Here is a 13,332-nt window from a genome sequence, read left to right as displayed (position 1 = left end):
TCATAAATCGCGACCTCAAGGCAACCGCAACTGATTTAACTCACGCGTGGTCGGTGAAAGACGTAGCCATCATGGCGCTACATGATTCATTGTGGGCTGTACATTCTGTCGGAAGGATCTGGCAAGTCAATATGGGTCAGAATCAGCCTATCATATGCAGCCTTCAAAATGACCCTGTACAAGCATTTGCCGTGGTACATTCACACGCCTCGCGCGTTTCGCTAAAGCCAGATGGACTTGAACTAGAGTCCGAGGACTTATCTCAAGGCAGAGCGAACGGGACATTACTTCGGTCTGAAGGGAAATCGACGCAACTGACATGCATTGGACGGTCAAAAAAGCGCCAACATCAATCACAGGCAACAGATCCTGCTGATACAGGAATCCGTTACATCCTGCAGATGTAACCGTACGGTCAGGCGCATGGGAGAATCGATAAGGTACAAGTCACAGCGTAGGAAAGGCAATCGCAGGTTGATACGAGCACGACCGGGCAGTGTGAGGCGTGAGGCAATGCTGCTCCGTCCTACACTCAGTTGATGAGGGCAAAAGAGACACCGTCGCACGGCAGAGTCGAACAGATGGGAAGTCTCCTGGGGGATGTAATCCTAAACTTGAATATCGCATCTATCACCGGTAACGCTGCCACATGTCGCGACCATGATAGAGCCTCTTCACATGCCTTCTTCGCAGAGATTGTCATGACAACGCCGGAAGTCTGCACGCTCAAACTCGTGCAAATCTTGGCGCCGAGCGTGTGGCTAATAGTGAACTTGAACAGAAGCGGCAGATGCCCTTGTTCAATATGAGAAACATGTAAGAAGCGATCACACATATCGCCTCTCAGTGGGGAGTCAATTGGCACTCTATACCGCACCGTAGCTGGCCATATACCGGCCGCGCATTAGACCATATGTAACTAGTGCGACGAAGCCGCGCACCGTGCAATAGAAGCTCGGCCTTAAGCACTTCCTTTTGCGTCAATGATACACGACTCGGACTGCGCAAGAACATACAGCGAGTGGGCGCCGCCCTGCCGGAATCGCACGCAGGACAAATGCCTGCTGTATTGACCCGCACGATGGCTAGTGGCTCGCATGTAAAACGTGCAGCAAAGGCTACATGCTGCAAGGAAGAAAGGAAGGCAGAGGACGTGTGGAAATGGGACCTTCCGGTTTCGGGAGAGTCTGCGGAGCCGACGTGAAATGTGGACGGCTCGGATTGAGGAGCGTACTTCACTAAATGGGGTACGAAACCTCTTGTGACAGGCTTGGCATACAGTGTATGAAAATGTAGAAGCTACACTGCGTCGAAACCGCGGTCACCATAGCGATAGCCGCGATAACGGAGCCGGAAGGAAACGGCATACAATGTATCAGGTGAGATAAATGAGACACGGCCTTGACTATACGAGAAGGCTCACCGGATGTATTGTCTCGTTCCTCGGATAGTAGGTCATATCCGTCTTACGAGGTAGCCATGATAAGAACTGGACGTACAGAAAATGCCATACATCGCATGACAGTATGGAAATGATCGGAATGACTGTATCTGCGGAGGAAACGATATCATGCATACTAGGCTGCACAATGAAACAAAGCGCGACGTTGATGTCAGAGGGGTTCCTCTGTACACAATTTACTACAATGAATTCTAGCCAAAGCGAGCTTTGAACACAATACGTGACAAAACGACTCAGCGAATATTATAATGCCTTGAGCCTGAATCACGAAACAAAAAAGGGAGGACAGAACAATGTGTTCGTTGAGGCTGGCGGCCAGACTAGCTTGACAACATCGAACATAATTGCGACGTGCAGTAATACAACGGGAGGGATCAGAGCGACGGAGGTAGGAATGGGAAGGAGGTTGGTTGTGTGCAGCCAGAGTCCTCGTTGTGCCTATCCGAGCGCAGAAGCGTCGAGACGTCCTAGCAACGTATGAAGAGGAGCATGAGCTAGACTAAAGCTAGACGCGCGTCATTACCGCCTCGGGCCGGGCCGGCGTCCCGCCGCCTCTGAGATCTGAGCCATCATGCATATCTTTGCCTCTTCTTCGCCTCTACAGAACGTGTCGACGCAGCGCATGTCCTCTTGCTCTTGCTGCAACATCGGCTCGCTTCTCCTCCTGCTCACGTGACATCTCACCTCCGAGCTCAGATTGCAGGAGTACTACGGCTTACCCGCCGATAGGCACTGGTCATTCTGTTCCGTCCGCGTCATCGAGGGGACACATTCTCACGGCGACTTCCCTTGACAAGATGTCTATCCCCGATTCCAAGACGAGCCGCCGTATATTGAGGTGAGACTAGTGAATGTCCTTCCTACGTATAAGTCGGTCATAGCAATGATGGCTCTCAGTGTGTCATTAGGAGAGGGAGGAGACGTAGAGGGTGCTGAATTCGCGGAGGAAAGATGCGTTCCTTGCGACGACGCTATCTCGGTTCACCTGTGCGAATGATGCGTTCGCATCGTCCATCCTGGAGGCCGGGAGGAGGTAATCTGACGAGTGCCATAAACTAGAGCGGTGTCTCATTTTCACGCGCTGTATATCCAATGATTGACCCTGCGTCGCAAATCCAATTTTACCGTGAGTATTCCCGGTATATGCCGTCACCGACGCAGTGGTCATATAGGCCCAGGGCTGCACAGCGTTCCCCGAAGCCCTCTGCTACGTTCGCCGGATTCACCCTATTCATGTTACGCGTCCAACACGTTTTGCGCGCATCCCTGACGAGCTATGAGAGCTTTCCATAATTGTATACCAATAGTGAGTACTACCATGCACTTCTCACGTTATCCGTGCTGACTTACAAGGGGAACTGAGGACGCATTGTGTCAGCGCGCCTCGGCCCGTTCTCGTGGGGTATGTCTCCCGGCAGGTGGGCCCGCTTCCGCTTCCCGCGGCCTTTCGCTGTTGATGTACTATGGCTCGTCGTGGTCGTGGAATGGCCTTTTCGCTAGTCGGCGCACGCAAAAATGCAGCTCATCAGCCCACACCTGCTCTACCGCTCCCTCTCGTCCTTCACAACGCTCGATTTATCTGGAGCGTCACTCAACTCAGATAGACCGGACTGCGCGGCGTCTTCTCCAGCCATGCTGGCCAACCACAGGCATGCTTCACACCCGAATGCGGTGGCTTACGCGTGGCATGGCCTTGCTTTCTTCCATCTTCCTGATTCCCGGGGACTACCATGGTCTTTCTTCGCTGACGAAACGAGCCGTCTCTTTACACTTGTCTCGCTCCTTGGATATCCCCTCATTCTGCAGCTGACGCGGCTCTCGCAAGAATTATGTCGGCCGCTCGACCTTGGCATTTGCAATGTCTAAGCGGACAGTGTTCGCTCTCGGGATCCTGCCAGTCATATTCAAGTCTCGTATGAAGACGCTATCGGTGTCTCTGCGCCCACTCCCCCCCTCCAAATCAAGATATGCGATCACCGTCAACGACGCGGTGTTTAGTACCCTCTCAGCAGATCGACGAGTCCGGAGTACGAAGTAATGCTGCAGTGCACGTTCTCTTCTGCATTTCAGACGTGCCTGAACAGTCCGACGATGTCCTGGCCAGCCGTTGCATCATGAATTTGAAGCGTCCTCATGCGTATGTGATGGAGTGCCTATGCCTCCGCAGCATACCATGACTTGTCCGTTTCGAAACGCGCGACGAAGGAATCACTCGTACCCTCGAACCCCGGCTTGGTACCATTTCACAGTGCCCCTTCGTATCCTTACGATGTCTCCATAATACTATCCCATCTGGAGTACCGCAGTCGCGTGCATATACGGTCCAGAAAGCCCATCGAATAGTGTCATTGTTGAGGATCGTACTTCGGCAAGCTGTGACTGATTGCTGGGGAGTCGCATACTGACGATATGTTCCGTCGATGTGCTGCTGGTTGTAGATGCTCGGTTTTGTTGTAACACTGGTGGAGGAACCGACGCTGGTGGCAGAAAGCGTATATCGGGGGAAGAGGAGTCGGCGACACAAGACGGCCAGTCAACGACGCAAGAGCACGACTCGGTGATGCAGGATGAGACGCGACAATTAGAGACGTCAAAGTGGATACGACAAGAACACTCGGTGGCCGTTCAGTAATATGCGCGATGCGCGTACAGCCCTCAGACGCTGGATTGAACCGCGATCATGTTCTTTTCGTTCTTTGTATTGTTTATATGATTTTCAGTGTGGGACCTTAGTACGTTCCTTTCTTTCATTTCCTCCGACTCCAGAACCTGCGAAGGCGGTGCGGACGCAGAGACGAAGCGGCCAGTGTAAGTCGATCGAGGATGCTATAAGTATCCCGCTCCTGAGGGCGACAGGACGTGAACGCGGATATGGTGCGCCGGGTCTATATTGAGTGCGTGTCAATCTTTCTCGGACACTCTACATGACAGGTACAGAAAGCAACAATGGAAATGTTATATTAAATACTGACTATGAGGTTTGTGAACTCAATGGGCAGCGACACGATAGGCTTGGAGACAAGATTTGACGTGATGAAGGAGCGGAACAGACCCAAGAAGAGATGAAATTCAAGATACGTGAGGATAGATAGATATCACTACTAGAAGGAGACATTCAGCAGACTATGCCATACACAGACTTGACAGGATTTGAGAGGAGTTAAGATACCTCGTGCTTTTGATTAATGGCGTGCTTCAGCGAGCCTGCAGCGCGGAACCGACATATACAAGGTGTATTGTGCGCTGTTCGATACCCTCGTCTTGGGCTGCAAGTGGCTCGCAAGCGGCAGCGGGTTCCTCGTGAGTCTCCAGCTTGCATGATGCTGTAGTGGCCATTCGAGAAGTTGAGGGAGCCTTTGCACTGTTAGAGGGCCCGTTTGTGGAGATCGATCCTCCCGCCACGGGGCACTCGTCCAGAAGGAAGTTATTCATGTGGTCGCCGATCAGCATTTACTGAGGTATTTACTTTTCTTCGCATTCTGCGAGTTCTGCATGTCTGCGCTCATTCATTATCTACAATGTAAGCTGTCCGGAGGCCCGAGGAATGCGTACAAGAAACTTTAGTAGGCGGGGTGCATCCCGGTATGGCTAGGCTGGTCAAATGTCTCGATTGATAGCATACCGATTCCGCCCTCAAACATTCTACATGACATAGATATGAAGTAAGGGTGGGGATGTTGCGATGAGTACCCGCTATGAGAACAGCTGTGAACTCAATTAGCACCGTTAAAATTCCGAGAATATGTCGCGATACAAGATATCCATAGCGATGCACGGGGATTAAAGCATCAGTGCGGTACCAAGAGGGAATATGGTCAAGATACGGATAAATGAATGAAATCCGCTACTGGGCTCTGCGCCATACAAAAACATGACAGCAATTAAAGCAGTCGATGCATGTTAGTTGACGATATTATTCAGTAAGAGTGCGGATCAGTATTGAGTGTCACCGACCTAGACAATCTCTATCACGCGCGGGTCGAAATCCTCATCTGGGGACTCAGGCAACCCGCAGTCAGCAGCGCCTCCCTCGCTAGTCGTCTGATCGAGGACTTCCGTGGTGGCTGTCCGAGTCTGAGCCTTGTCAACACTGTCGTCAAGATCGACTGCTGCATTGACTTCTTCAGAATCAGTGGGGTCCTCTAGCTCACGGTCTACGTCATCGTCATAGGCCTGAGAGTTTTCCACGAGCATCTCGCCCAAGTTGCCGATGATCCTTGATGCGAAGCTTAGGGACGGGCTTCCACGGGAGGATATGGTGCTGTCATTGAGTTCCAGGCTGGAGAAATAGCGGAGATCAAGGAAGAAGTGGCATAGCACCACGGTACTGATCCTGTGTGGTGATGGCCTGAGAGCGTGGTCGCAAGGAAAGAGTTCATGCGCCTACAATTCCACGGGTGCGGAAAAGTCAAGAAATTCCTATACAGACTTTGCTTAGTTATTGATCATAGCTGTATCGACGATACAAACCCCTAGGAGCAACGTGACAAGCAGATCAGCTGTATTAAGCCCGACCACTAGCCTGTGACATCATTTTATAATATAACCTCGTGGGCAGAAAGCCCGACTCACGCAAAATGGGCGGTACCTACATACACAGTTAGATCAACACAATCGCACTCTGCATTGAGGTAGAGCACATACCATGGCGGAATAGCATAGTTGTGAGAGATCCTCTACTATTCCCTGAAGTCACTGCTCGGCTGGTACGTGTTGCCTGCCATGTCGAGATGACAACCAAAAGATTTGAGATGAGAACACATATGCGGGTGACGAGAAGCACTGGGAAAGCAATGAATACGCAACGCTCCGGTTCAGGGAACATGCACATCAGCTGCCTTACATCTAGCGCAGCCTGTCAGACGTTAACAGGTGTGATTGGCCACTGACGTGACATACATATGACTCCTGAAGGTGGAGTATGAATATCCGAGGAAGCAACCCTCTGCGGTATGAGTCATGACTGTTTTGGATGCACCATACTGTGAACGATGCATAAATGAGTGATATGATGTCTACAGTGAGGTATATACTGACAATGTTGATGGCAACTGGCATAAGCCCCAACATCATCACGATGGCGGCTTTCATCCACCGCCGACTGTCAAGGGCATAGACTCGGATCGATGCAAATGCTATCAGCCACATGAGATAAGATTGCTGCAACCGATAGTGAAGGTAGACATACACGCTTGGGCGAAATATGTGCCGCAGGCAGTAGCTATGGCCAGTAAGTCCGAGATGAGCTCGCTAGAACCAATATAGTTGAGCATGCACGTGAAACACAGTATGTCCAAGTATAAGTCACCCCTGGCAATGTCATGAGCTTAAATGATCAGGACCAGTATGAACACTCACTTCACATGATGGCACACCACTGTATATGACAATCATAATGACGTTTAGCAAGGTCACGTAGCGGAGAGCTACATATAAAGCAGTCGCTCCCGTGATTTTGCGAGACCAGACAGCCCGCCACTCCATATCGAAGGAGACGATGCAATCGTACACAAATAGACCTAGTTTCGCATCAGCGAGGGTTATATTCACGAGCAAAGACATGTACGCACTCATAGCCATGATATCCATATAGCCGTCTATCAAGCTGCGATGTCATGACAAAATGTGTATCAGCACGCAGAAGAGCGCTCATAGTCAGCTTACCTATACTGAGCGTATTGTAGGAATTGGGCTTCATCCATGCTTGACACAGACATGATAACTAGGACATGCAGTAGATGTATCTGCAGCTCACATATATATGCGTGTCGAGTGTGGCATCTATTAATAAGGCGATCACAAGATGATCCATCGTGCGAGACGTATACAGCTGAAGGTGACGTGGGATGCGACGTGGGGGACATTGCTTATTCACGCCATCACCTCCTGTTCAGGGCAACTACTAGGTCAATAGCTCTTACGAGGAGGATGACAGTCAAGATTCGACGATTCATATACATGCATACCAGCGCAACTGGGTAAGGATAGTGTTTTCGGGGGGTGTGCCCGGACCCCGGACATTGCACGCACATGGGATAATGGTACCTTCTCATTGGCCAGCATAAAATGTCCGGAGGAAGAGAAGGTAATCTAGGTGTTGATCGAAAACACTGTCCCTGCCAGACGCTATTCGAAATGGGTCCGGACTTCACACGCAATCTATATGCATTGAATGTCAGAGGGAGCGCCAACGTCGATCGCAAGTGATGTCCGAATCCATGCCAACCCTGTGCAGGAGATAAAGTACGAGCTTAGCGTCGAGCGAAATCATCTGCAGATCAACACAAAGACGGTCGGGCAAAGAGATGAAGGAGTACCCCTATGACAGACGTTTGTTTGACGAAGAAAACGAAGGCAGTGTTATCAATGAACGCATGTTCGAAGACATGATGCTGGTAATTGCACAGATCACTGGTCATGCTTTGCGCATCGCAGTTGCCGGCCGGACCATATCAGGTCTTCTGCAGACGCTTCGCGGACATTCGATCGGAAATTGTGCTCATTGCAAATTGCGAGAGCGCGATAACGATGTACCTGCAGCGTGGCTGCGTCAACAGGCGTGTCTTATAGGCTTAGGAGACAGACCCAGGTGCGGTCTCCGAAGATCAACGGTGGCAGAAGAAATAACAGTGGTCGGCTACGTGCCGACCCGAGTAGATGTTCATATGCAAACAGGTAGCAACTTGCCAATCTCTGGTCAGCATCCCGCGGAGTGCCACGCATTGCACTCAGGACTACGGCCCCAGCGCATCCGACGACGAACACCTGCACGAGGACGGCCAGGGACCGCGCGTCCCGCGTAGTGCAATCGCGCACAGGGTAGATATCCTGGTTCCACCTCGGATGGTTCCACCTCGGAAGCCTTCTGTCTCCATTTTTAACAGCTGGTGCGGACGTTTGGACATAGTTACGAGCTCGCATGGGTCACATCTGTGGTGCACGGTAGAGATTTCCCGTCGCAAGTGTAAATGACAACAGAAAGATTCACTGAAATGGGACGCGTCACTTCTGTGGAAGTCCAGCCGGTTGACACGTTATGCGGACGGCTCGAGTCGGGAGCATCTTCCACAGAAAGGGGTGCGCGGCCGGCTGGTGACTCAAAAGTGCGAACAGAGTAGGATAAACGCACCGCAACGAGAGATCCGGTCCCACATGGATGACGATCGAATGTCATTAGCTTACCGGTTGCAATTTTAATGTATACCACCTCTGCCTCGCAAGGTAGTAACAACAGGCACAGAAATAGCAATATCAATGTGTTTTGGAAGGTGCGCACTAATTGGGACGAAGCACGACGTGCAACGGGTTTCTCTGAGTAGGAGCAACATTCGTAAGTGAGGATGATCGCCAAACGGCGGACGGAAACAAACGGCTCGATATTGGCGCTAGATAGACGCAGAAACGGATGATATCTATTGAGACGCAAACATCGAAGGGGTTTACAAGTACGTCTTCTCTGGCTGCTGGTCACAGTGTCCGCCTTGGGTCCCGCACAGTGTGCCACGCACAATCGAAACAAACATGAATTGGGCGATAGACATGGGAGCGATGACGGAAAGCAAACCCAGTCGGAGACCAGCTACACTGCCGCAGATTAGCTCCGGTTGAACCCGGGTTCACCGACCTACACGTTCAACCTGACGATCACATCGGGCATCTCGGCCCGGGCTTGCCGCATCAACGCTGGCCGTCTCACTTCCGTCTCACTCAGTTTCTACAACATTATCTTGTGCCACCTTCACCTGCTCAGGCGACGTCTCCACTCTAAAGGTCAAAGCCCTGCTGTCGTCGAAACGGCATGAACAGCCAATCATTGCAGCGCCGGCCTCTTGATGGAGCCTTCACGTCCGTATGTACGTCCGACGGGTGAAGACTGCGTCCCATCCCCGCCGCCCAGAAAACATGTCGAATATCAGAGCCAACCGCCGATATGAGAGTCCTGATTCTTCACGTACGGGTGGCAGAGAACGCTGTGCGTGGGCAAGGTAGCATTGTTCTGCAAAAGTAAAGTGGTTCCAGGTTCGTTCGTTCCATTTCAGCTTGTCCGCGCGAGGAGCTCATGTGCGCCCCATCGAATCCGCAGTCTGGACGATTACTATCTGTGAGCGACACAAGCTCTAGCTCTTGCAAGGCCAGCACTCAAATATCGATACCGTTCTGCAGGTCTCTTCATGTTCCACCTGCGCTCATTCTTCGGGGCAGTGACCTCTATTACCGATGCGGCAGTCACCTAATTTCAGACTGTGCGGTCTTCCAGTGCTCTCTTACCCCTTCGCACTTGCTCGCACCTCATTAAGGTGAGCCCAATGCTTGTCGAACGGAGATCTCTTTTGGTCCGGGTTTGAACAGTGATGTGAGTAATCTGTCAGCCTGGTTCGAAACCAATAGAATTGACCTCTAGGCAGATGAGATCGCTGTGTGTCAGCGCATGTAGTAGGGCTCAGGATTGTTGCCCTTCATCCGGCCAAGACTCCCTTGAGGACGCGCTGTGGACGCCTTCTTGTGAATCATCGGCCTCTTCAGCGTTGACAGCAGAAGATCCCACTCTGATCCTCCCGCGTTCCTCTGTGCATATCCCGAATGATGCTCGACGGCCTCTCGTTTCTATCAATACTTGCTTTGTGGCCAATGGCTACCTCGCAAGGACTGGCATGGAACTCGGCCACGCTGACGATCACTTTCCAGACCCCCTAACAGGCTGTATGAGGCTATCCCGCTCTGGCGTGTTTGCTGTAGATCATGCAGACACAATCGAGCGTAGTTTGTATGCTCTTTCGACTCTCATATAGCGAGGGCCTCCGCACGGTCTCACCTCTCCGCTGTCCTGGAAGGTGTTCCGTAACTGGGTCCTGCCTATGATGTTGGGTGTTCTACGCTGAAATGGATAAGAGCGATGGCGTTTAAGATCGTCTATCTCGAATCTTCAAATTTGATTTTGACTCTCCCGATGTATCGAGAACTGGACAGCAACTGGAGTAGCGTCGCTTGTATGTGCGCCTTTCCGCCTGAAGTGTATGTCTTTGTGTTCTTATCAGCTCTTGTCTATTCCACATAGCCAACGCGAGAGCGCGTTCACGCATGTTTTAGAGCGTCTGTGCTGCGGATCCACCTTCGTGTGGCCAGGACAAGTGTTGCTGCAAGTAAGTCTTGGTGCGAGTAGTCTTCACTTCCTTCTAATTTGTCCTCGCGCTGGATCTTCCGTTTCCGCACTGGGTTATCATACATTAGAAGTAATGGTCGCGGACGGGAGGGGTGATTTGGGGTACAGTAGCGTAGCCCAATGTCACAATAAACATGTTTTTCTGACAAGCACACAACGCGACATGATCGGATTGACACACATCTGTAGAAACCAGGTGCAAGGCGCGCGAACATGGGACAGATCGGATCTTACCGGAGGATATCGAATGGGCGTCCACAGGTCGAATCGCCCTCTGCCTCTCCTGAGCCTGACGTCTACAAAGTGTGGCTGGTCCAATATTCAAAAGGTAACGAAGGCTGTTGATTGAGTCCTACTTGTATGCTGCCAGGAGAACCTCAGGAGGTGAGTGTGTTCCTCGCCTTGTGTTGCACCCTATATGTGAATACAACTTGTAAGCAGTTCTTGAAGTTACCGACGCTCTTCAAGGCTCGTGTTACTGTAGAACCTGAGGGGGATGAGACATATATCAATCGAGCTCCAGTGAGGAGGTCAGCTTCGTACAACGTCCTTCTCGTGGCACATGGCGGAGGCATCTTTGATCTTTGCTTAGCTGCTCGAGACATGTCAGGAGAGGATGTAGCACAGAGTAGCCTCGGGACCCCTGCGAGGCGAGTATGGAGCGCTACAGTAAGCCAAGAACATGACTACGCATACTTGCCCTCAAGTCTGTCCTCTTTTGGAGGTTACGCCGTCACGAATGTTGCGTCAAGCCGAAGAGGACTGACGAGTCACGGTAAAGTGTTCGCGTCACTGTATTGCAATATGTGATAAAGAGGGGCGAATTCCGTTATGGAAGGCTAGCCGTCGCAGGAATCGCTGCAACTGCGTAGTCCCACTTCAAGAGGCATAAGTGCATGCATGTGGAGCATCGACCGCGAGTCCTCACGAGTTAGGTTCGGTTAAGTTAGATTAAGTTAGGGTTATGTCCGGTTAGGTTAGTTTAGGTTCGGTTAAGTTAGGTTAGGTTGAGGTTAGGTTGAGGTTAGGTTAGGTTAGGATTAGGTGGTATATCTTGAAAGAAGTTTGTATTTGTGTAACATAATGCCACTGGTGCCCCCTTAGCATGTTCTGATTTGAGGCCATAAACTTGACATGGTGAATTCCAAAATGTCAAATTAGGCAAATTGGGGTTTCTTGCACTGATCATGTGACAGGGTATCTAGAGCATGTGACCACAAGAATTGCAAGGCATGTGACCTTAGAAAAAGCAAATCACATGACTGTTTTCCCATGATAGTGGCCACCATTGTGGATGTATCATGTCTTAATGGTGGCTAGCTGTCACGAGTTGGTACGGCGTCTAGCCATTTTTTAATTTTTTCCTTTTTGCGGGCTCGAACCCGCGACCTCTGTACTACTTGCCTGATATGGACGCGTCGCTATCTACTGTACGATCAGATTAGATAGGACGGCAGTGCACGGCACAGCTCGGGCCCCGCTGACACAGCCGCTCTGACTCACCGGCCCCCGGGGCCGCGTCGGCATGCTGTGCACGGACCAGCTGCGCACGGACCAACGCGCACAGCCTGCCCTAATCTCCCCATGTATATAAGCCGGCCTCTGCTGCCCTAGGGACCTCAGTTTCGACCTCTTGTCCCTAGGTCAGTAAGCCCCTCATGTATTCTCTTTCTTACTTAACTAACTAATACATTTCTTGTCCCTAGCCTTAGGTTCGAGCCTAGCTCACCATCGCTTCGGTAAGAACCAGTCGAACGCCCCCAGCTTTTAGGTTTTCTCCTGTCGCTCGACCCCAAGTTGCGACATTAGGTCGAAACTCCCATAGCTGCCGGCGTTCCCTCAGGACTCCCACTACTCACATTCACTTCCCATAGGTTGGGTGGTGCGCACCCTTACTGTACCCTACGATACCTAGATAGCGTACTATACATCGCCACCACTTAGGGGACGAACTCTTCAGTACCTGCACTTCAGTGGGCGGTACTTGTCCTCACGGACGCGTGGCTTAGGTTCCTGCTGCATACTAGCCAAAAGCAGTACTGGGCCCCACGTGAACTGCAAACCCTAGTGTTACCTCGGGCGCCGTAGGTGTAAGCTAGCTAGCACGGCCTTTCGTAGCACGCGCACCTCCCCTTCCTCCCCCCATCAACGTGGCTGACGAATTCTTCGACTGCTCTCGACTTGAGCACGCCTTCGACACCCAGGATCAGGTCGACGTCTCTCGTGACGACCCAAAGAGCAGCGGAGACAGACCTCCTTTCTTCATCTGTGATCGGCAACCGTGCCCTAATCGCACTCCACGGTCCATCACTGTTGACGAAGGGCACTTCGTACCAATCCGACGAGTCCAACACCCCAGCGGCCCTGCACTCCGGTACTGTCACGAGTTGGTACGGCGCCTAGCCGTTTTTTAATTTTTTCCTTTTCGCGGGCTCGAACCCGCGACCTCTGTACTACATGCCCGATATGGACGCGTCACTATCTACTGTACGATTAGATTAGATGGGGCGGCAGCGCACGGCACAGCTCGGGCCCCGCTGACACAGCCTCTCTGACTCACCGGCCCCCGGGGCCGCGTCAGCATGCTGCGCACGGACCAGCTGCGCACGGACCAACGCGCACAGCCTGCCCTAATCTCCCCATGTATATAAGCCGGCCTCTGCTGCCCTAGGGACCTCAGTTTCGACCTCTTGTCCCTAGGTCAGTAAGC

At 51.7% G+C, this 13,332-nt stretch overlaps 4 protein-coding genes across 4 annotated transcripts in view; 2 read left to right on the top strand and 2 right to left on the bottom strand.

Annotated features, from left to right (window-relative positions):
• Positions 1–5,416: 5,416 nt before the first annotated feature.
• On the bottom strand, positions 5,417–7,179 carry POSPLADRAFT_1145671 (hypothetical protein; the record flags this gene model as incomplete). Its single annotated transcript, XM_024485822.1, has 7 exons — positions 5,417–5,810; positions 6,353–6,444; positions 6,500–6,597; positions 6,651–6,712; positions 6,821–6,839; positions 7,033–7,067; positions 7,127–7,179. The coding sequence occupies 7 exons, from the start codon at positions 7,177–7,179 to the stop codon at positions 5,417–5,419; spliced, it is 753 nt and encodes a 250-aa protein (XP_024338271.1).
• A 588-nt stretch (positions 7,180–7,767) lies between these two features.
• On the top strand, positions 7,768–8,430 carry POSPLADRAFT_1034118 (hypothetical protein; the record flags this gene model as incomplete). Its single annotated transcript, XM_024476994.1, has 3 exons — positions 7,768–8,051; positions 8,164–8,349; positions 8,370–8,430. The coding sequence occupies 3 exons, from the start codon at positions 7,768–7,770 to the stop codon at positions 8,428–8,430; spliced, it is 531 nt and encodes a 176-aa protein (XP_024338270.1).
• A 1,979-nt stretch (positions 8,431–10,409) lies between these two features.
• Positions 10,410–11,494, top strand: POSPLADRAFT_1034117 (hypothetical protein; the record flags this gene model as incomplete). Its single annotated transcript, XM_024476993.1, has 6 exons — positions 10,410–10,453; positions 10,518–10,602; positions 10,812–10,950; positions 10,993–11,006; positions 11,064–11,291; positions 11,438–11,494. The coding sequence occupies 6 exons, from the start codon at positions 10,410–10,412 to the stop codon at positions 11,492–11,494; spliced, it is 567 nt and encodes a 188-aa protein (XP_024338269.1).
• Positions 11,495–12,018: 524 nt separating this feature from the next.
• Positions 12,019–13,332, bottom strand: part of POSPLADRAFT_1145007 (hypothetical protein) — a gene marked incomplete at both ends in the record, with an annotated part of 2,245 nt that continues 931 nt past the window's right edge. The window contains 6 exons of the mRNA XM_024485749.1: positions 12,019–12,050; positions 12,126–12,195; positions 12,352–12,447; positions 12,621–12,645; positions 12,750–13,021; positions 13,114–13,247. Coding sequence (XP_024338268.1) covers positions 12,019–12,050; positions 12,126–12,195; positions 12,352–12,447; positions 12,621–12,645; positions 12,750–13,021; positions 13,114–13,247 — 629 coding nt within the window. The remainder of the gene's footprint in view (positions 12,051–12,125; positions 12,196–12,351; positions 12,448–12,620; positions 12,646–12,749; positions 13,022–13,113; positions 13,248–13,332) is intronic.

This window comes from Postia placenta (genome assembly GCF_002117355.1).
Source record: "Postia placenta MAD-698-R-SB12 unplaced genomic scaffold POSPLAscaffold_8, whole genome shotgun sequence".
In the NCBI taxonomy this organism is placed as follows: Eukaryota; Fungi; Basidiomycota; class Agaricomycetes; order Polyporales; family Adustoporiaceae; genus Rhodonia; species Rhodonia placenta.
The sequence above is the reverse complement of the archived record's forward strand: the minus strand, read 5'-3'. Positions and strand labels throughout refer to the sequence as shown.